Source organism: Mustela nigripes, chromosome 8 (assembly GCF_022355385.1).
Source record: "Mustela nigripes isolate SB6536 chromosome 8, MUSNIG.SB6536, whole genome shotgun sequence".
Lineage (NCBI taxonomy): Eukaryota > Metazoa > Chordata > Mammalia > Carnivora > Mustelidae > Mustela > Mustela nigripes.
Genome location: NC_081564.1, coordinates 31,142,133 through 31,165,840, shown reverse-complemented (window position 1 = coordinate 31,165,840; position 23,708 = coordinate 31,142,133). Strand labels below are relative to the sequence as shown.

At 36.4% G+C, this 23,708-nt stretch overlaps 1 protein-coding gene across 1 annotated transcript; it reads right to left on the bottom strand.

Moving 5' to 3' along the window:
- CEP76 (centrosomal protein 76) lies at positions 1-23,674 on the bottom strand. Its single transcript, XM_059409148.1, has 12 exons — positions 23,273-23,674; positions 22,055-22,210; positions 20,709-20,790; positions 19,846-20,070; positions 18,509-18,694; positions 16,433-16,530; positions 15,950-16,078; positions 11,030-11,218; positions 6,669-6,835; positions 5,018-5,351; positions 2,883-3,100; positions 1-2,307 (listed from the first exon to the last, which is right to left on the bottom strand). The coding sequence occupies exons 1-12, from the start codon at positions 23,333-23,335 to the stop codon at positions 2,169-2,171; spliced, it is 1,986 nt and encodes a 661-aa protein (XP_059265131.1). The 5' UTR covers positions 23,336-23,674; the 3' UTR covers positions 1-2,168.
- Between the last annotated feature and the right edge of the window lie 34 nt (positions 23,675-23,708).

Sequence of the window (23,708 nt, the reverse complement as noted above, 5' to 3'; positions counted from 1 at the left end):
TTAAAGTGCAAAAAAGGAAATTTATTTTAGAACTCATACCAAAGACGCATTATAAATACATGTGTAACTCTGGTACAACAAGTCAGGAAGATATTACCCAGCCTCAGTGATAAGATAACCTTGATCTTAACATAGTCTGCCTTTTAATATGTGCCCCATAAATAGTTAATTCTAAAAGTTGAACATTACAAGCAATTTTCCCTATTGATAGCTTTATGAGTAATTCCGGTAACAGAGGGAAAAGTCTTGGTTCTTATTTTGCTAATTCTCTAAAGTCAGGTCATTCTCACAAGAAACATCTGATTACTATCTTCAGTGAAAATTAGGAAGGATATTTTCAGATTTTTTTAAACAAGTTAAATCATAGATATTTATCATATATAAAAATAAGCAAAAGGTAAATTTTAGGGTATCTCTATGTTTTACTTTTTTAAAAAAACATTAAATCATTTTATTTGCAATGAAGTGATGAAAGGAGTAACCTGTACAGCCAACTGGTATCCTGTTTTCTTTTTTTGGTTTTAAGTAGGTTCCACGCCCAGTGTGGACCCCAGTGTGGGCTGAACTCACAACCCTGAGATTAAGACCTGAGCTGAGATCAAGAGTGGGACACTTAACCAACTGAGTCACCCAGGCACCCACACAGTTGCTTCCTTTTTTTTTTTTTTTTTAAGATTTTTATTTATTTATTTGACAGACACAGATTACAAGTAGGCAGAGAGGCAGGCAGAGAGGGAGAAGCAGGCTCCCTGCTGAGCAGAGAGCCCGATGTGGGGCTCGATCCCAGGACCCTGGGATCATGACCTGAGCAGAAGGCAGAGGCTTTAACCCACTGAGCCACCCAGGCGCCCCCACAGTTGCTTTCTTAAGACCAATGGATGAACCAACTGAATCAAGATCTGTGCAGAGATGCTGAGTGGACAGTTAAATCAACTGTCATGCAGCTCCTTAAAAAACTGCTACAGTTTTTTAATGGTCACTATTGCTCACTTTTAAAACCAACTTTTAAAACTTGCTCAATTTTAAAGCAAATATCAGCATGGAGTCCCTCACACATGCTCATTTTTCAATGGCTTCACATAATGATTCTCCAATATAGAGTAGTCACATATACACTGATGGTTTTAGCACAATGGAAAACAAAAAGGAAGAAAGAAAAACAAATGTGGTTTTATAAGATGAAATCCATGAAGAGGATAGTAATGACTACAGAAAATCAGTAACAGACTGCCAATAATAATCACAGAAACCAGTTTATCAGTGTCACAACAAAAGGGTATGATTAATTTTTTCTAAAATACTCATTTTTGAGGCACCTCGGTGGCTCAGTCAGTTAAGTTTCTGTCTTCAGCTCAGGTCATGATCCCAGGGTCCTGGAATATAGCCCTGCATCAGGCTCCCTGCTCAGCGGGTTGCCTGCTTCCCCCTCTCCCTCTGCCATTCCCCTGTTTATGTGTGCTCTCTTTCAAATAAATAAAGATTTAAACATTTTAAAAATAAAAATAATACTCATTTTATAATGGATCAAACTAACATATTTATAAATTATTTATGTACTTTTATGTGAGGTTTGTTTTGTTATTAATATTTATGCTTTTCTGCTATTTGTTTTCCTACTCTTGCATCGAAGTCTTCCCATAAATCCCTGGAAAGTCACAAATATCCCATGGCCATGGGTAAACCACAGAAGTGATAATTCATCAAAATGTATTTTCACTTATTTAATAAATAAATCTGTTGTGAGGTTAATTTCTAATTATATAAAATAATCCCATTAATCTATGAAAAATAATGATATTGATTTTACTATGGCTCAAACCCTTGGACAAATAAATATCTCTGATTACCTGTTAATGTAAAGAAAATGGAGTAAATTTTATATTCATATTTAAACTACTGAATACCTGTAAACAAAGTAGCATTTATTAAAATAAAGTATACACTTAATTTATACTAAATTCCACTCAGATTTACACAAGTTTTTTATCCTTAATTTTTAAATACACACATGATTTTTTTCAAACATTATCAGTCAGGTATATACAAAAGTGAAACATGACATCCAAGCCAGTATATGATTCTTAAAATAACAACATCTAAACAGCTAGTAATGTACAATGTGTAAAATTCCAATAAAACACAGGTATATTCTTATAGAAATGTTAGTCCTATAATACCGAGCGATATTTACAAGCAAACATGATCCAAACAGCACATGCAGATTCAGGGTAAGTAAACACTCGGACACGGACTGCCAGTCGCACCTGGTCTCCACGGCAACAGATAATCTCTTCACAGAAAGGAGACCTATATAAGAAAGAAAGTGAACTTCTAAGTAAGTCAATATTTAAAACATCTTTTAAAAATCCTGTCTCTGCTACCAATAGCCCTCTGATTTGGGTTGACCTATTCAAATTATAGAATATTTCCTCAGTCTACAAATTAAAAAAATTACCCTGGACAAGATCAGAAATCCTTAACTGAGACTGCACCAAAATCAGTGGGAAAATTATCCCAACTCTCTAGAGCTACATTTCAAATTTAATGAATCACAATCTGTAGCAAGGAAAATAATAAATCATTACAAAAGTTCACCATGTGATTCTAAAATCATTCCCAAATAACCAGCCCAACAGAATGCTAAAATCGCTAGCTTAATAGGGGCATCTGGGTGGCTCAAGAGGTTGCACATCTTATTCCTGGTTTCGGCTAAGGTCATGATCTCAGGGTCGTGAGATTCAGCCCCACATTGGACTCCATGCTCAGCACAGAGTCTGCTTGTCCCCACTATGCCCCCACCTCATGCTCTCTCTCAAATAAATAAATATCTTTAAATTCCCAAGCCAATAATAACACTTATGAACTCGTGAATTCTACCTTACCGAAGACATGTAGCAAATGCACGCCTTGCATTTCTATATACAAAATGTATTGGGAACCCTTTAAAAGTGTGACCATCAGGGACAGCCCTCCTTATGGCATCTTGAAATTCTTCATTGCCTGCAGATATACTTGTTGTACGCTCAAATTCATAAGAAGCCAAAGCTGGTGATAAGAGATAGGAAAGCTGATCTTCCCAAACAGTAGTGAGACCAAGATCCTACAGCAATCAAGATAAAAAGAAAAGGTGAAATAAACTAATATTTTAAAAACCAATTATAAGCATTGACTATTTTAATATAGGCCAAGAGATTTTTAAAACATCATAACTTTTTAAACTTTCTATTAATAAATGTAAGGACACAGGCAAATAAAGGAACTATAAGTATCTGGTTTTACTTCTTAGAGAAAAAAACAAAAAGCTTTCAATACAACGATGTTACTAAAGGCTCCAAAACCTATACTTCCTTAATATCCACTAGAAAAGATTATATGGAAGAGTAGTACTATGGAAAACACAATGCCACTGAAATCTGAAATTGTATTTTATTTAGCTTTAAAGAGTTTAGTAAGATTCAATCTGCCTAATTTGATTGCTCCAACACAAATTCAACAGTAGTAGAAAAGTCAACAAATGAACTGCATGTATAATTAAACTTAAGTATTTATTAAAAAAAAAAAAACACACTAACTTTCATACTGTAGAGATAAAAAGGTGAAAAAGACATGCTATAGGCCTTCAGGGAGCTAAAAACATGTTTCTGTGGAACGTTAAAGGCAATTATGATTTCACCTATAACACCAAATGAACTACAGATATCTAGATACATGATGTTTTAAAAACAAACATAAAAAAATTGTCAAAATTCAAAATATTTTGATCATAACAGATCTCTACCATATCCTCATTTTGTGTTCAAGGTTTTAACTGGTTCCAAGTAACCTCAAAGGTCTATATCATCTATCTTTTTACTGTGGCAAAAAGTAAATCTCACTTGCTGGTTTACAGGCACAATTACCTTAGTGATCAACACTAGTATCTAGCTCAGTTTTCTTCTGTATAAGTTCTTATAATGTAATAAAATACTGGTCTTGTTTGTAAACAAGATCTAAGAAAATTAAAAGGCAGTGTAAGTGATGGAGGGAAAGGGGCATTAATAAGGGGCTTTCATTCCCAGCAATATAGTGAACTAGGTCCTTGAACAACCTATTTCTAAGATCAAACTACAAACGCCAGATTAAATATTTTCCAAAATATACTTTTAGATGCTTTGGTGAGTTGGCAAGTGAGTACAGCAGATTTTAGAAGCCAAAACTAATAGTAATTGGGGACCCACAAAACATATTTGGTAAATCAGTTTGCCTTTGATGGCCTCAAGGAACACAGAAAACAGGATTCACCGAAGATGGGGAGTCTATCAGGGAATCCAAAAAGGTGAATTAGAAATAAGTCTTTGGGGATGGGGATTCTAGTCCTTTGACAGTTATATGTGTTACAAAGAACTTTTCCCACTCCAACTGTGCTGTTTTCACTCCCTGACTGGCTTCTTTTGATGAAAAAAATTCTTATAATATACTAATATTTTTTTTATTTACTAATATTTTTAATATATTTTTAATGTCTTCTTTAATGTACAAAAGAAATCTGAAGGGCTAAGAAATAAGAGGTTTGATCTCATTAGTAATCAGGGAAATGCAAATTAAAGCTAAAATGAGGATATACTTTTACATCCAGCTAAATAAGTGTGATAGGAAGAAATAAACAAAACCAACCTGGAAAAAAATGAATATGAAAAAATATAACCCAATATTTTCAAAGAGAATAGTATCAATAAGTACTTCACTAAAAAATCCAAATTAGTGGTATTTAGCAAAAGTCTGAACTAGTTTAACATTCTTCATTTCTAGAAGGAAGTAATGAATTCTAAAAGTATTAGTGAATTTAGAAATTTTTGAGTCTTAGAACCTAACTCTCATGACTTTCAAAACTACAAGCTTCTTAAGGGCAGGAACTAAATTTGCTTTCTTCAGGGCTAGAACAATGACGGCACTATCCCACCTGTCCCCTCCCCAAATTGTTAAATATATAAACAGATGAAAAATAAAGCACAAAACTACAAATTTCAGTGTTAATTACCTTCCTGTGTTCTGACACTAGCAGCCTTAGCTGCATTTCTATTTCATTACTTGTTACTGAAGCATCAATTGTGGACGCACATAGAGGGGGAAAGGGAGGAAGGGATGTTGTAGCTCCTGGAGCACACACAGATTTGATTGCTTCTTCACTCATGGGTTTCCATTTGGATTCATCATTCAAATCAAATACACAGATTTCTACTGAGTCAGAGGGCTGACAATTTCCCAGGAACATCTGATGATTGAAAACACAACCAATTGTTCGATATGGATACAACGGTTTGGGCTGTTCAGCAACTGGAGATTCATCAGGATTGGCAGGTTTGTGGATGTACCTAAAAAAAGTAAATCATAACTTTCTATAATAAAAACTTAAAAATTAAAAAGGCAACACCTAATTGAAAAAGATATTTAAGGCTATAACTATTTCCGGGGTTAGAGTTCAATTCTTGCTTTTTCTTCTTATATTTCTACAATTTGATTACCCTTTAGTAATTGTATGGCACATATTATGATATAAAAATCAACTTTATTCAACATGAAAATATATTCTAAGTATAACCATTAAGATAAAAACCGTTTACGGTGCCTGGGTGGCACAGTCGTTGGGCATCTGCCTTCAGCTCAGGTCATGATCCCAGGGTTCTGGAATCGAGCCCCATATTGGGCTCCGTGCTCAGTGGGATGCCTGCTTCTCCCTCTCCCACTCCCCCTGCTTGTGTTACTGCTCTATCTCTCTGTCAAAAAAAAAAAAAAAAAAAAATCTTAAAAAAAAAAAGACAAAAACTGTTCATCTCAGATAACACAATTAAAATAATTTAGCTATACATTAATAGGTACAACTAACTAAAATGAATAGCAACCCGGGAAAATTTCAGAAAACTAAGAAGATGGCCCAGGGCTGTGCCTTTAGTAACTCCATCATTTATAGACAAGATGAAGGAGAAATGAGACAAGCCAGACAGGAATAATTAAAATTGAAAGTGCTATCAAGAAGCTAAAGAAAGAGATGGTCCCAGGAAAGAGGGAGGAGCACTGAACTCCTTCCAAACTGATGGCAGTCAAAAGAACTAAGAAAAGTATATAGTGAATTTACCAATGTGGGGTTCGTGACATCAAATTTTCAAAAGAAATCATGACTTACAACCTGACTGATTTTTAGGTTTGGGGAAAAACATTAGAAAAAGCATATGCCAATTACACGAAATTAAAAATAAATCATTTATTTTTTACCAATATTATGTTGGAAGAATATTTTAGATATACAAATTTTCTTCAAATTTAATAGCTATTTTAATTGAAGTAATCTTTTACATAGTTATCAAAAAGGCTCTAATAATGAAAATTATCAGTATATGCCTTTGAATACCATCAATATAAACAAAGAACCTATAATTTAAAATATTTACATCTTCATTTTTTTTTAAGATTTTTTAATTTACTTATTTGACGGAGAGAGATCACAAGTAGGCAGAGAGGCGGGCAGAGAGAGAGGAGGAAGCAGGCTCCCTGCCAAGCTGAGAGCCCGATGTGGGACTGGATCCCAGGACCCTTAGATCATGACCTGAGCTGAAGGCAGAGACTTAACCCAGTGAGCCACCCACGCGCCCATACATCTTCATTTTAATATCCTCATAACAGAGTTGACAAACCTGTGTCCTGTTAAACTCTCCCAAAAAGTGATAGTTCCATCAGTTCCACAGGTCATCACCCACGCATGAGGTACTCCTTTTGCCTTAGTCCCAACACAGACAAAGGCTTCTAATCCATATCCAAGAAGAAGGCTGCACAGAAGGTTAGCATGATCTTCACAGTCACCCTAGAAAATGAAATCAATTAAATATTTATTCCTTCAGAGTTTCTTCACTAAATATCCAAATATACAAAATTATAATTTAAAAAAGTATTAATTTTTTCATTTTTTAAAGTTTTTTTATTTTTTAAATTTTTACGTAATCTCTAAACCCAACATGGGACTCAAACTCACAACCCTGAGACGGAGAGTTACATGCTTCACTGACTGAGCCAGCTAGGCACCCCTAGTTTTTTTCCTTTCTTTCTTTAAAAGATTTTATTTATTTACTTTAGAGAGAGAGAGAGAAAGAGAGAGCAAAGACGGAGAAGGAGAAGCCGACTCCCTGCCCAGCAGGAAGCCTAACTTGGGGCTTAATCCCAGGACCCTAAGATCATGACCTGAGCTTAAAGACAGGTGCTTAACTGACTGAGCCATCCAGGTGCCCATAATTTTTTCACTTTTAATCATTAGTCTAGTGTTAAGCTTAAACAACTGGGGACAGGGGTAAGAATACGCTAACTTTAGAAGAACCTAATTATTTTACAAAGTCAGTGCTCACAAATCTGATAGTCATAACATATATACTTTAAAAGGGGACATTCAGATTCAAAAGTTTATTTTATTTATTTTTTTTTAAAGATTTTATTTATTTATTTGACAGAGAGAGATCACAAGAAGGCAGAGAGGCAGGCAGAGAGAGAGAGGAGGAAGCAGGCTCCCTGCTGAGCAGAGAGCCCGATGCGGGACTCGATCCCAGGACCCTGAGATCATGACCTGAGCTGAAGGCAGCGGCTTAACCCACTGAGCCACCCAGGCACCCCAGATTCAAAAGTTTATAAAAAAACCTATATATAACAGAAAAGTAGCAAGATTTTAAATATGAATAGCTAAAGAGCTAACGGACATGAACAGATAAGATGACAAACGATATATCAAGAAATGCAAATATCAAGATGACAAATAATGTATCAAGAAATGCAAATACAGGGGCACCTGGGTGGCTCAGACGGTTAAGCCTCTGCCTTTGGCTCAGTTCATGATCCCAGAGGACTCCCTGGGATGGAGTCCTGCATCCAACTTCCTACTTTGCAGAGCCTGCTTCTCCCTCTCCCTATGCCTGCTGCTTCCCGTGCTTGTGCTTTCTCTATCAAATAAATAAATAAAATCTTTAAAAAATAATTTAAAAAAATAAAAATTAAAAAAAAAAGAAAAAGAAAAACGCAAATACATGGGAAAATACTCAGACTTAAAACAAGCAGTTGAAGTATCTGTATGTGATCATTTTTAGGTAACACATACTAGGAAAAATGACTGAAAGAACTAAATGTCAACAATGGCTGTAATTATGGGAGGTTACGTATCATTTTCCCTTCTATTTTGTAAATTTCCTTTGACAATATTATATTACTTGCACAACTTAAAAATATTATGAAAGTTACAAAAACAGAAAATATCTGATAATCCATAAAAAATCAAAATATTTAACTGTAAGGCTACAATTACATGAAGATATATATTTAAGTGAAGGATACAGGTAACATACAAAAACAAAAGTAACTATTAGGTTCAGTGGTAGCATAAGGGGCAATTTCTTTCCCCCAAATTTTGTACCAGTGGCTCTACACTGCTGTTTTTTTAATTATACTAGAACGACAGCATTCTAAAATGTCAAATTTGACTTTTGAAAAATAAAATATCCAACCTTTTAGACCTAGTAATTTCTATACTGAGATTTCAAAAGAAAAGTAATAATACTCCCAAAATAATACTCCCAAAGATATTCAATGAAAAAGTTCACTCACAAAGATCGCAACAAATTAGAAGCAAGCTACTGTATCCAAAAGAAACAGTTCCTACAATGTCAATAGTTAAGTAGATTTTATATATCAACTAAAGAAAACTTCATATTTACACACCATTAAAAGATGGAGATCATAGGGGTGCCTGGGTGGCTCAGTGGGTTAAGCCTCTGCCTTCGGCTTGGGTCATGATTTCAGGGTCCTGGGATGGAGCCCCATATCGGGCTCTCTGCTCAGCGGGGAGCCTGCTTCCCCCTCTCTCTCTTCCTGCCTCTCTGCCTACTTGTGATATCTCTCCCTCTCTCTCTCTCTGTCAAATAAATAAATAAAATCTTTGAAAAAAAAAAGATGGAGATCATAAAAATTGTAGCAATGCAAGGGAAAATATTCATAGCATAATGTTAAATTATAAAGCAGAACACAAAATATTATTTATATCTCAATTATAATTATGGAAAAATGGTAAAAACACAGAAGAAAAAACAAAAATATAAAGAGAGATGAAAAGCTGGCAATAGAATTATGGGTGAAATTTCACCTTTACTCTGTAATGCTCTTGTTTTGTGCAAGAATAACTTTTTCAATAATTTCACACTTCTGGGGCACCTGGGTGGTTCAGTTGAAGCAGCTATATTTGGCTCAGGTCATGATCCCAGTATCCTGGGATCAAGTCCCACACTGGGCTCCCTGCTCAGTGGAGAGTATGTTTCTCCCTCTGACCCTCCCCCATGCTCATGCTCTCAGTCGCTCCCTTTCTCTCTGAATAATTATTTTTAATTTTTAAAAATTTAATAATTCAAATTTCTAACTTAAGATGTGCTTTCTCTTTAAACTAACTCAGGTTAAAAAAATTATGACCCAAAGGGTGATTATTTGCTTTAGGAAAGAATTATTTACATAATAATTTTAAATATGTACCATTCCTGCTATATTTGAAATAAAAAAGCCTAAATCCATACATACAACTTTTGGGAACCACAGCTTGAGAATAAATAAAAATAATTTTTGATAATGTTTAACTGTTTTCTTTCTTTCTTTTTTTTTTTTAACAGAGAGTGTGGGGAGGTGGAGAGAAGCAGAATGAGAGGGAGAGAGAAGACAATCTTAAGCAGACTCAAAGCTGAGTGTGGAGCCTGACTTGCGGCTCAACTCCATGATCCTAAGATCACGACTTGGGCCAAAATCAAGAATCAGATGTTTAACTGATGAGCTACCCAGATGTCCCTGTTTTCAATTTTTTTTTTTTTTAAAGATTTTATTTACTTATTTGAGGGAGAACACAAGCAGGAGGTGGGGGAGAGGGAAAAAGAGACTCCCCACTGAGCAGGAAGCCAGATGCAGGGCTTGACCCCAAGACTTCAGGATCATGACCTGAGCCAAAGGCAGATAGATACCCAAATGACTAAGCCACCTAGGAGCCCCTTCATTTTTTTTTAAGGTTATTTATTTATTTGAAAGAGAAAGTGTGAGAGAGAGAGAGAGAGATAGCATGAGCAGTGTGAGGGGCAGAGGGGGAAACAGATTTGCCATTGAGCAGAGAGCCCAACATGGGCTTGGATCCCAGGTCCCCAGGATCATGACCCGAGCTGAAGGCAGACACTTAAAACAACTGAGCCACCCAGGCACCTCTCCTTCAGTTCTTTTTAAAATATAATTGTCCTAAAAAATCTCTAAGCACCCCAGTCTTGTTTTTATACTATCAACATTTTTAGGACACAGATGATTGAAAATATCACATAATCTATAAAATTCATTTACTGAAGTGAGTTAACATCAAAAATGTACACAAATTCTTAAATATATACACTTGAAACTGAACAAAATACCATGCAATCCAAGATTTTCTTCCATATCCATCTTGTACTGCCATTTTCTCTTTAAAAAAAAAATATATCGGGGCACCTGGGTGGCTCAGTGGGTTAAGCCGCTGCCTTCGGCTCAGGTCATGATCTCAGGGTCCTGGGATCGAGTCCCACATCGGGCTCTCTGCTCAGCAGGGAGCCTGCTTCCTCCTCTCTCTCTCTGCCTGCCTCTCTGCCTACTTGTAATCTCTGTCAAATAAAATAAATAAAATCTTAAAAAAAAAAATATATCATCTAAATAGATTTTAAAACATGAATAGTACTAGAAAGACCATGATTCTGGTATAAAGCATCGTCTCCAATTCACTTTTTAATTTACCTCTATATCTTAATTTCTGACACTACAGTACTTAGCTCCACCTCACAAAAATCACATTATGCTAAATAAGAAACTACACAAGAAAATAAAGATGCTTTTTTTTCTTTATGTATTAAAAAAAAAAGATTCTGGCTAGTTCAGATTGATAATTTACCCACTTTTCTATTTTCAATAGAAAATAGAAATTCCCATTAACTATGATGTACTGCTTTTTAATTCTATTACATATGTAGAATACCTTGTTTCTACAGAGAAAGGCCAGCAGAGTGCACCACTGTTCCTGTTTACCTCCTCCTCCAATAACAGGGGCTCTTTCATAACCAAGGACATTAACAAATCTTGCTGCTTGTCTTGGAGTATCCAAAAGCCTCCCAGCTCGAAGTGGCTTAATATAGGAACAAACTGGTCTATTTACCCCATTTTCATCCTAGGAGAAGAAGAGAAAAAACATTAACTGTAAGGATAGATTAATTATTCCCAATTTAAACACTTTTTCTTAGAATATATTAATGTAGGACAAAATAATTCTGGATACCACTTATTGAGTGCTTACCCTGCATCTAACACTAGACAGCTAAGTGCTACGCATATAATTTCTCTTTTAATCTTCTTAACATCTCTTACTGTTTTCATTTCATAAATGAAGAAACTGAAGCTACAGGTATTATGCAACAGAACCAGGGTTCAAAACCCTCAGCGGTCCCCAAAACTTGTGACAGTAAGAACTTCAACAACCATGATTCGGCAGTTTCACTCCTGGATACGTATCTGAAGCAACTTCAATCAGTATCTCAAAGAGACTTCTTTCTGCACAACCATGTTCCCTACAGCATTACTCACAACAGTCAAGATATGAAAACAAGTAAAATGTCCTTTAATGGATGAATGAATACAAAAAATGTGGTATTACATACACAATAAAATATTATTTAGCTATAAAACAGGAGATCCTGCCATTTGTGACCACATGGATAAATCTGAAGGGTATTATGCCAAGTGAAATAAGTCAGACAAAGACAAATCCTGTATGGTGTTACATGCGAAATCTTTAAAAAAAAAAAAAAAAAAAAAAGGCTGATTTCATAGAAATAGAGAAAAGAATTGTGGCTGCCAGGGGTCAGGGAGAGGGAGGAACAGCGAAGATGTAGGTCAGAGGGTAAAAATTTTCAGTTATAAGGGTAAGTTCTGAGGATCTAATACACAGCATGGGGACTACTTGATACAGTAAACTTAAAAGTTACGGAGAATAGACCTTAAGCATCCTCACCACCTGAGAAAGAGGTAACTATGTGAGGTGATGGATGTGTTCATTATCTTAATCTTGGTAGTCATTCCACAAAGTATACGTATATCAAATCATTATGTTGTACATTTTACATATATACAATTATATTTGTCAATTACTCCTCAATAAAATTAGAAGAAAAAAAAAAAGAACTCCTCTGAAAACAGAATATGCAGGTAGTTGGGGGATGGAGAGGGGATCTAAACCAAAGTATCCTTTCATATTTTCAAACAGAACTTAATACTGTACATCCAAACAGAATAACTTTTTTTATTTACTGATCCAACAAATTATCAGAGCTCATTTTTAGTTTGTTTCCATTACACTTGGAGATCTACAGGAAACAAGGATTTGTTAACCAAGCAAACTGAAAGCAGACTTTTAAAAATCATTTAAGGAAAACATCTTTCATTTTAAATATAAGATGTATCCTAGCATTTGAGCTGAATAACTACAGGGCATACAAAAAAAAATCTCTGATGACTGTCCACCGCTGCGCTTTTAGAGTTAATATTACCAAAGCCCATATTTCCCTTAACTTCATTATTACGGAGATGACAAAGTCAAAGGACTACTTTCTATTCAAAATTCAAAGATAATTTAATAATCTATCATACAAGGCTCCTCAGAAACAAGGCTTAACTAAGTCAACAGAAAAATAATTGTTTCGATTATTAGAACCCAAAAAAACCACCTCTCCACTATAATCCCATACCTTAGTAAGAAAAACAAACCAACCCTATTATTTACATTTAATTATAGAGAAAGATCATGAATTTTTTTGATGTATTATTACAATCTGAATTGTAACTATGGTTCTCAACTCTAAAGGGCACTGAATTTTTTTCCCTGTCCTCTCCCACCCCACTGTTATCTCCCTGGCTCAAACACATCCCCGGAGGTCTCTTACTCTCCATCTCCCCAGGCTATCATGGGAGTCAGCAATAGAGATAGAACAAAAGGATCAGCCTGGAAAAAGCTCAAATAGAATGAAGAACCAAAGACAATAAAGGAACAGAGATAGGAAGAGAGGAAATTTAAGTAAAGGGTGTTTCAAGACACTCATTATTTTGAAAACAGAAAATCATGATTCTGATTTTGGAGGGAAGTAGGAAATTATTTGGATTTCTTTATATTAACTCAGTATTAATTGTTCATCTAGTATAATTTGAGAATATTAAGTCTTAAAATCAAAATCTGAACATTAAAAGGATAGCCTCAATCCTTATAACATTTTCTTAAAACTTAATGGCCTTAAAGAATAATTTTTGTAACTGGGGCGCCTGGGTGGCTCAGTGGGTTCAAGCCTCTGCCTTCGGCTCGGGTCATGATCCCAGGGTTCTGGGATCGAGCCCCACATCGGGCTTTCTGCTCGGCAGGGAGCCTGCTTCCTCCTCTCTCACTCTCTGCCTGCCTCTCTGGCTACTTGTGATCTCGCTCTCTGTCAAATAAATAAATAAAATCTTATAAAAAAAAAAAAGAATAATTTTTGTAACTTATTTTAAAATTTCTTACATTAGAAAATTTAAAAGCTATCATTAAGTGAAGTACTGTTGTACTATAGGAAAATAAGCAAGGGAGGAAGAAAAACTACAACAGATTATTAGGTATAACAACTGATGATTCTGCAGATGTTTGGTTAGGATAAAGGTAATTAATTGAGTTCCTGAGTGGGGCATTTAGTCCTATTCTTACCATTCCACTAACAGAGAGGAAAGGAATGAGGAAAGTGGATGCATTCGCCCTAAATCAATCATCAGTAGTAGCATCTTAGAATATAAGATACACTGGATGTTTCATTAAAGCAATATTTCTCGTATTATCTATAACATATCCCCATAAATGAAATATCTTGAAAATTTCAGTAATTTCAGTATCTTAGCTTCTAAACACGCACTGTCCATAAAGGACACCACTAATCCTATGTGGCCTTTTACATTTTAATTAAAATTAAATAAAATTTAAAATTCAGTTATGCCACATTTTACATGTTTAATAGCTCTATGGCTATCATACTGGACAGCAGAGAACACTTTCATCACTGCAGAAAGATAGTGCTGCTGTAAATTGTTTTCTCTTATGCCTAAAAGCACTGGAAATTCATTTTCAGACCATGTATAATAATTTTATGGCTTAAAACTACAATTTTTGTGGGACACCTGGGTGGCTCAGTGGGTTAAGACTCTGCCTTCAGCTCAGGTCATGATCTCAGGGTCCTGGGATAGAGTCCCGCATTGGGCTCCCTGCTCAGCTTGCCTGCCTCTCTGCCTGCTTGTGATCACTCGCTCTCTGTTTTTAAAGAAAAACAAACTACAGTTTTTGTGATTAGGTTGACTGCCTTAAATAAATGTTATTGTTCCTTAACTTTGTATCTAGTCAAATATAGAATGCAGCAGCGAAAGACCCTTCCAGGAAACTGAAATAAGATAAACATTTACTCTCTCTGTATGTCCAGATGTGGTCCAGTCAAACCTGCAACTTAATGGAGTCTCCACAACTAAGCTGCTGCTCGATATTCGGAAAAATTCTTCTCTCTTTTACACTATTTTTTATAAAAAGTGGCAATGCCTGACCAATTGACAATCTCATATGGTCACCATGAGACTAAGTGACCTTATGTGGTTCAAATCTTCTTATAATGAATTTAAGAGATGGGAATTTACGTAATATGTCCTTAAAAAAATTCCCATTCCCTGATTTGTGTGTACTGGTATCTCACCCTTTTCCTCCTCCTCTTTCATTTGCCATTTCTCTGATCCACTCCCTCACTCACCCATTCTTCTCTGGTCCCAGATTCCACATGGTAATACATAAAACAGACAGTAGGGAGCCAGTTATATTGTGACTGGTTTCTCTTTTCCCCATTCTGACATTCATTAATGTTCATTAATACCTTGTCTGCCCAGTCAAATAATGCATAGACAATGCTACTGGAAAGTGAGAAACTGTTTTCCTCACTTCCACTAGTCAACTAGGCTCTCCCACTTCTAAGCTCCTCATCTAGAAACTCAACTACTCTTAGCCCATCCTACTAAATAGGGTAAAACTAGATGAATGCACAGGATCTGAGACACATTATTCAAAATACCACCACACTCTAACTCCTATAAAAGCATTTATGTAAGGCTGAATAAATATAAAATACAGATCTGATTATATATTTTATTCTGATTTGTTAATGAGAGAAAATAGGCTTGGGATACAGGAAAAATAGAAATAGATACATAGAACTGAAATGCTGCAGTTAAATATTACTGTCACTGGCTTACAGATTTTGGCTATATAGAATTATTACATGGAATAATGTCTTTAAGAAAATAGCCTAACACTCGGGTCATGATCCCAGGGTTCTGGGATGGAGCCCCGCCTGGGGCTCTCTGCTTGGCGGGGAGCCTACTTCCTCCTCTCTCTCTCTGCCAACTTGTGATCTCTATCAAATAAATAAATAAAATCTTAAAAAAAAAAGAAAAGGAAAGGAAAGAAAATAGCCCAACAATGTGTATATATATATCTAAACATCTATGCCCAGAGACCCAATTCTGCACATGAAAGCTAAATTTACATTATCAACTGCAAAGTATCCTAGTATTTAATCATTTAGTACGAAATATCATACTCCATGTTAAACAAAGTGCGTCTTCATCTATTTTAAATCAAATATATTCAGAAAGGGTTTTAAAAAAATTGAAAATGAAAAGCAAAATAAAACAAAGATATGTATGTTACTTAGTCAGTGAAAGTATTACAAAATCATATTTGATTTTTACAAATAAAGTTTCATTTGTCTGGAAAAAAATTTTTTTACAAATTCATGGTAAATGAAAATTACATATACAACAGTAAATCTCAAATACAGGTATGAACCTTCTTTACCTGTGCAAAAATTTTAACCAGCCGTGAGTTGTGCGAGGGTCGAATTTGCAAATATTCTCTCCACCATTGCTTTGCATATACAAGAAATAATCGTTCTTTCTCTGCAGTTTTCTGACGTTCCAAAGCAAGCTTGAAATTTAAAAAAACATTTTCTTCAACTTCTATTTTTTCTTAAATATATAACAATTCTACATACTTCTCTCCGTCTCTACCACCACCCTAACATAAGCTACCAGCTCCACCATCTGTAAGAGCCTCCTGACTGACTTCCCTCTGTCTATACCACCCCATAAACTCATCTCCATATAATGGTTGTGATCTTCTTTCCCAAGACAAACATTTTTCAATAAATCACACCCTCATTCTCTTGCTTAAAACTAGTAAGTGATAATTTTCTAAAAAGAAAGTACTCTCTAGGATCAACAGGTAAATATACTACTATGAAAACAAATGCACAAAGAAGAGACATTCAGGATTATTTACCTGTGTGTTCACTACTTCTTGAGATAATGTTTGATTGAGTGGTGGGTACATCTCAAGTTTTATATTTAAAATTCCCACAGAAACTTTTGATTCTGTGCCTATGAATATAAATAATAAATATTTAGAACTTCAGAGGTTTCCAAACTATGTATATTTAGTCAACCAAAGTCTATCTAAAATAGAGTTTTGTGATTTACCACTTACATGAAATATAGATAATATTCAACATCATCTTTACTCTTCATATTAAAAATGAACCAAATCAAATTAGTTTGTATTTTGCACAAAGACCTATTTTCTGAGTTTGCTTATCACTTTTTAAGGGGCTATTTGGGTCTACAAGATTTGGTATTCTTAATTTTTATCTTCGTTTAACGTATGACAACCAGATTTACATTAAAAACAAAGTAAAGCAACTGTTAACATCTCATTCTCAGAAAATATTTATACTTTGTCACATATAGTAATTCCTATGTATCCCTTCCAATATATGTATTTTAAACCCCTTCCCATTTCTCACATCACATTTGACTACAAATTTTTCTTTTTTTAAAGATTTTTTTTTGTCAGAGAGACAGAAAGAAAGAGAGAGACAGCCAGAGAGAGCACAAGCAGGGGGAATGACAGGTAGAGGGAGAAGCAAGCTCCCCACTGAGCAGGGAGCCCAATGTGGGACTCAATCCCAGGATCCTGGGATCATGACCTGAGCTGAAGGCAGATGCTTAACTGACTAGCCACCTAGGTGTTCCATGAGTACAAATTTTCAATCCATTCCTGGATTTAAAGAATTAGAAAATAAATACACTTTTTACCAGAACTATTAACTATTTCTCTGTTGAATCAGAACATACTTATTTCTTGGGTCACTAGTATGATTATCATGTTAGGCCTGTATCAGAAGACAAATAATGGGTATCTTTTGAAAATACGTATCCCACATAAACCTTTTCCCCCTATTTTCTATTTAAGGAAAAACACACTTATCAGAATCTAAAGTACTAAAGCTATACTGTCCACTGGCTAGGTTATAGACTCTGTGACTGACTTAGTTTTAATACCAAAGTAATTCCTTTACATGTTATGCATAAAATATTGGTAAGCCTTATTTTATTAACAAATATCTTTTATACATCAGATAGTACGCAAGAGTCCAAGGAGATAATAGTGAGTAAGATAGGCACCATCTCAATCCTCAGAAAGATGGGATTCATAGATCCCATCAATGAGCAAGTTAGTCTCTCTTTGAGTCCCACATTCCCACATGTTAAAGGCTGGAAGAATATCATTAACCCCATAACCTGTAAGAGCCACTGTTGCAGGAAGACACTGGTACTAATGGGGATGTACTGTACACTAGAGTATGCTGGAGTAGAGGGTTTTTACATATGCATGTGTGTAAAGAATCTTAATTTTCTTTACAGTCTTATATACAATCAAATAAATTTGAAAAAAGCAAGCATGCTAGCCCGATAAAGTTTTTCTTCCTTAAGGCAAGGTAAGATAGACTGTGAAGTTCTATACTCATAACATGCTTCATGACATCTCCCAAGACTAAAATACTAGAATCCAATTGCAATTCTAACAGAATTCCATTTTTTAAAGTATTCTTTAAAAAGATTTTATTTATTAGGGATACGGTGGTTGGGTTATGGACATTGGGGAGGGTATGTGCTATGGTGAGTGCTGTGAAATGTGTAAGCCTGATGATTCACAGACCTGTACTGGGCAAATAATACATTATATGTTAATAAAAATAATTTTAAAAAGATTTATTTATTTTAGAGAGAGAGAGGGAGAACACACACAAGCACAAGGGAAGGGCAGAGGAAGAGTAATCTTAAGCAGACTCCCTGCTAGTGCAGAGCCTGATGCAGGACTTGGATCTCACGACTGTGAGATCAATACCTGAGAGGAAACCAAGAGTTGGGCATTTAACCAACTATGCCACCCAGGGATCCCCTAATGAAATTCTTTTTACATGTTTCCTTCTTGGTTTATAAAGGTATTCAGAAAACATAAAATGTATCAAAGAACAAGCTGTGGCTACAAAAAGGGAACAGTGATTAATTATCATACCTACACCCATAAGTTCCACAGTGAGACTGGTCATTCCATTTTCTGAGCCCAAAACTGATCGCCATTCGAGAAAATAGGAAGCTACCAAAGTAGTCTCACCAAATATGTCTGTTTTGATTAGCACCATATGAACTGGATCGCTTATTGATAACATTGTTGTTGAGTCAGCCATTCTAGTTCCATCACCTGGGAACATAAACCAAACAAATGCACATTACATATTCTGTTAGGATAACATAGAAGACTACTTTTATTACAAAGGATACTAATAAAAAACTTATATCAAAACAAAAAAAATTATTTGGTTATGCCTCAGAAAGCATGCAACAGATTACTTTATAAAAAAAAATAGAATCCTAGGGTGCCTGGGTGGCTCTCCTAGTTAAGCCTCTCCCTTGGCTCAGGTCATGATCTCAGGGTCCTGGGATGGAGCCCCTCATCAGGCTCCCTGCTCAGCGGGAAATCTGCTTCTCCCTCTGCCCGCCCCTCCCAGCTTGTGCTTGCCCATGGTCTAATTAATTGATTTAAAACCCCAGTCTTTTTCACTGGGGGCAAAAAAAAGTTTTCATAATGTATTAACCATCTTAGCAATCTAAAATTCTGAAGGTATAACTCTGTAACTTTGCTAAGTTTACAAATGTAAAGATTTCTGTGTTGAAATAACCTATAAAATATATTTACAGAAATAATGTAAAACAATTATAGGAATCAAGTATACAATTTTAAAGTTACATAAAAGAGAGTTACAAATTCCCATCCTAACTTTTATTTTTGAAGGTTATAAATCTAGCTGTCTTTCATATATAAGAGGGATTATGTCTCATTCTCTATTATAGCCTCAGCACTTTCCCAGCACAGGATAATGCACCTAACAGGCACTTACTGATTCACTGACTTTAGAGACAGAGAGCATGCACACACAAGTGGCAGGGAGAGAGGAAGAGAGAATATCAAACAGACTCTGTGTTGAATGCAGAGCCCAATGTGGGGCTGGATCCCACAATGCTTAAATCATTACCTGAGCCAAAACCAAGAGTCGGATACTTAACCAACTGTGCCACCCAGGGCACTCCCCATAGGCATTTAAATGTTTACTACTAACGAAGAAACCATTAAAACAGTAAGAAAATAATCTTCACGGAAGATTAATTAGCAGAAAATAAAGAAGGTGGGTGGAAGTAATTCATATAAAAAAGAGCAGTGGAGAAAATAAAAGCCAAGTAGGAAGATCCATTCATTATAAATCTCTCCTTACAGCAAAAGTTGTAATGGTTGTTCTACAATAAAACCTAACAAAGATTTATTCAGTTAAGTGACAATTTATCATCACTCCTTACCTAAGCTTTCTCGGTGTACTTCAAGTAAAAAGCCATCATGAAAATCTGGTTCACAGGCACATGGAACAGGTTTAGAACGAAAACGTTGGTTTCGAAAATGTAAACATAAAGTAAAGGTTGAACAAACTTGTCCTGGTAAAGGCTCAGGTTCTTGTAGATGTTCCAAGAAAGCTTTTCCACCCAAAACCTGAAGGTAAAGATACCTCCGTGTTGGATCAATATTAGCTGTAAAGTGTAGCAATATATATGAGGAAACTGCCAAATAACTTAAGGAATGTGATCAAGACAATAGGAAATAATAACTTAACAGAAATAAAACCAAAGACTAAATAAAGAAAAAGAGTAACAAATTTACTCTGTACCAGGACCATTTACAACCAGGGAAGAAAACAAACATAATATGATATCTTTATCTGAGTTTATATATATCCTGGCTACTTTTTCCCAGCTAGAAAGGAGTCAGAACCAAGGCTTAAGAAACTTTCACTTTTTAGTTGCTTATCCAACCCTCCTTTACCGCCACAAACGAACTCAGACAAGTATAAACTCAGCAAGTGTACTTGTTAGGTAACTAGCATTAAAAAAAGCAAGGCTGTATAATGTTTGTAAAATAAATTATTAAAACAGAAGAAACAGGTGATGCTGTTCTTGCTTCCATTCTATGATACATTAAATCTTCTGACATACACGCTTCACGCAAAATAGAATCTCAGGTTTTTTTTTTTTTTGGTAATTAACCACAAAAATGTTAAGTATTTCATTTGGGAAAGAAGTAATGTTTACTATCAAATACCAAACACTGCAGCACATCAATACGTAATACTGTGCAAAACAAAATCAATGTTAAAAAGAAATATACATACTTTTTTTTAACAACGTTGATTGTCTATCAGTAAAACAAACAGGTTGTTTTGGAGAGGAAGGTAGTTCTTGATCAACACTATCCTAGAAAGGCAGGAAAAAAATTGAAAACAAATTAGAAAACAAAAATTAAAGCTAAGCAATGAAATGTCAACAATGGGACTAAATAAATAAATAAAATAAGTAATAAGTAAATAAAAATAGATAGGATAAAGCCCCCTCAAGGAAACTCTTATTTTCTCAGCATAATTAAAATAATGAAAAGCCTGTAATAAAAAGATGATGTGACTGGTCACACCTAAAATCTAATAAGGAATTTAACTGTCTTCAATGTCCACAGAACGCAAAAAACAAATCCTTAACATCTTAAACAAGGTTAAACTTTTCTAAGCCTAATATGACATTTGGCTTATGATTATGAACTAATTATAATAAGGGAATGACATTCACACAGCAAACGCTATTATTGGGTCAATTTTTAAACAAATGGGTTTATAAACCTCAAAAACCAAAAAAGGAGGCTGTATTAAAATACTTATTCCCCAGTGTATTACGTAGTCCATCCAATTTTTACATTATATTACCCAGGCATTATTAGGTCACAGTGTCTCATTATTGCCTCATTTTCAAAAGAAGGCCTACTTACTAATTTGTGCACTGAGGCTATCATCCCACTACTGACCTATTTTGTATAAAGAGATTTGAAGGTTCTTACACAATTATTTTCTTAAAGAAATGGGTAATTTGTTGATCATAGAGAACGAACTTCCAAAAGAATGTGTTTATTTTAAAAATATGCCTAGGGGCACCTGGGTGGCTCAGTGGATTAAGCCTCTGCCTTCGGCTCAGGTCATGATCCCAGGGTCCTGGGATCGAGCCCCACATCGGGCTCTCTGCTCTGCAGGGAGCCTGCTTCCTCCTCTCTCTCTCTGCTTGCCTCTCTGCCTACTTGTGATCTCTGTCAGATAAAAAAAAAAAAAAAAAATCTTTTAAAAATATGCCTAATCTTAAAAAAAATTATAGGATACTAGTGAAAAAGAACTAGGTTATGGTGAACTAATTTAACTGAAATATGTAAACTTAAAATTATAGACCTAGAGAATAACAACAGAAAATTCTGTCATTTTAGAGAGAAAAATATAGTATGTAACTCCAATCTCTCTTATAAATAATCCTACTTGCTACAGTCAAAGGTAGAGTTAGCTTATCCTTGAAGTAAGGATATTACTAAACAAAAATGGTCTTGTTTTAAAGTGATTTGACTAAAAAGAAACCCCAAATATGGACCCTATAAGCAGCACTAAGCATGGGAACAAACTCAAAATTTTTCCCTTAACAGATTACTCACAGTAACAAAATTAAGTTCTTTCATCACATCATCAATGATTCCCCGACGTCTAAGGGCTTTGATCAAATCTTCTGTTGATAACTGTTGTTGATCTGGTGCCAATTCTTCCCTTATTGTCTCAGCGAGGATTTCCCTTATTCTGCCATGGACATCCATCTATGTGGAAAACTCGCATTACAATTTACATTCATGAAGCCATCAAACATTGCCAATTAACTAATTTCTTTCTAAAACACCCAAGGAGGGAAAAAAAGAGGGAAAGTGGATAGACAAAATTCAGGAAGGCTTCTCAAGCTAACAGTAAACGTACCATTGTCACTAGAAGTCAATGAGAATAAAGGCAAGACTTTTTAAAAGAAAAATTTTAGGATGAATTTTTTTTTTTTTTTTTTTGGTTATTTCTGCTGGTTATCTACGTACTACCTTTGTTACCCTTTCCCCACAAGTAACACTCAACAAAAAAAGACCTTTTGAAAGAGGGTAGTATGATCAGGAGAACACAGACTTGGAGCAGGAAATCAAGAGAATGAATTTCAGCCTTGAACTTATTAGAGGTGACACTGAGTCAACTTTTTTACCCTTTATGAATCTGGAAAAAGTAGTGCCCTACCCAGATTACTGTAAGGCTTAGGTAAAAGATGCTAAACACTTACCACAAAGCCTTACATACAGGGGCACAATGAACGGTAGCTTTTATTACTTCAGCTTACCGCATTCAGCCAAGCACCTGAACAATCTCCTTGAACGCCCCACTATCACAAACACTTTCATTACAAAACCTTTAGTAACTTCCCTTTCGTGACTTAAGAACTGCTGATTTGGTTCAACTTCAAAGACACAAGTTTCATCCTTAAAGTAATTCTAATTCCTGAGTTCTGAATATCCACCTGCTCCAAACACAACTTGTACTGGATCGGATACCCAGTAACCGCAGGATGAACGCTCCGGCGGCACAGCTGTGCTCTCCCTCTGTGGCGTTCCGTCACCTCAAACTCTCACCAGCACCTGTCCGCATTGTTCTCTTTCACCAAGGCTAGGAAGCAGCCCTGGGCTGCGACCCCGGACCCCGTCCGGCCCGCGCTCTGTGCCCCAGAGCCTGCGCTCGCGTCCCACGCAAACATGCGCCGCCGTCGACCGGATCTCGGGACGCCAGGCTGGGCGCTCAGGACCAAAGGCGGCCAGAGAGGCCCCCGGTGGCCCGGCGCCCGCGGCCCTCACCTTGCTCAGCTGCTGGTGGATGAGCTGCTTCAGCTCCGAGGCTTTCTCCGGAGGCAGCGACATCTTTGGGGCCGGCGCCTCACCGCGCTTCTCCCCGCTTCGGGCGCGTCCTAGCCAGCCCCGGAATGCCAGTCGCGGCTGAGGAGAGCCGGCGCGCCTGCTTGGCCTCACGCAGCTCCCGCGGGGGCGCGACGCCGCGTCAGGACCGGCGCTGGGTGGGAGCCGAGGCAGCGGCGGCGCTCAACTGTTGCTTTCAAACGGCGCGGACTACCAGGGCTCGGGCTGCCCCCCTTCCTGCCTGATCGCCTCCGCCTGCCGCATCCTTCTCTGGGGGTCCGCATCCCGCGAGCTCAGCGCTCCCCACCGTCCTGCCCTGCCAACGTCTCCGCGGGCACTGCCCGTCCCCATCTTTCCCCCCGTCGCGGGCCCTTTGCGC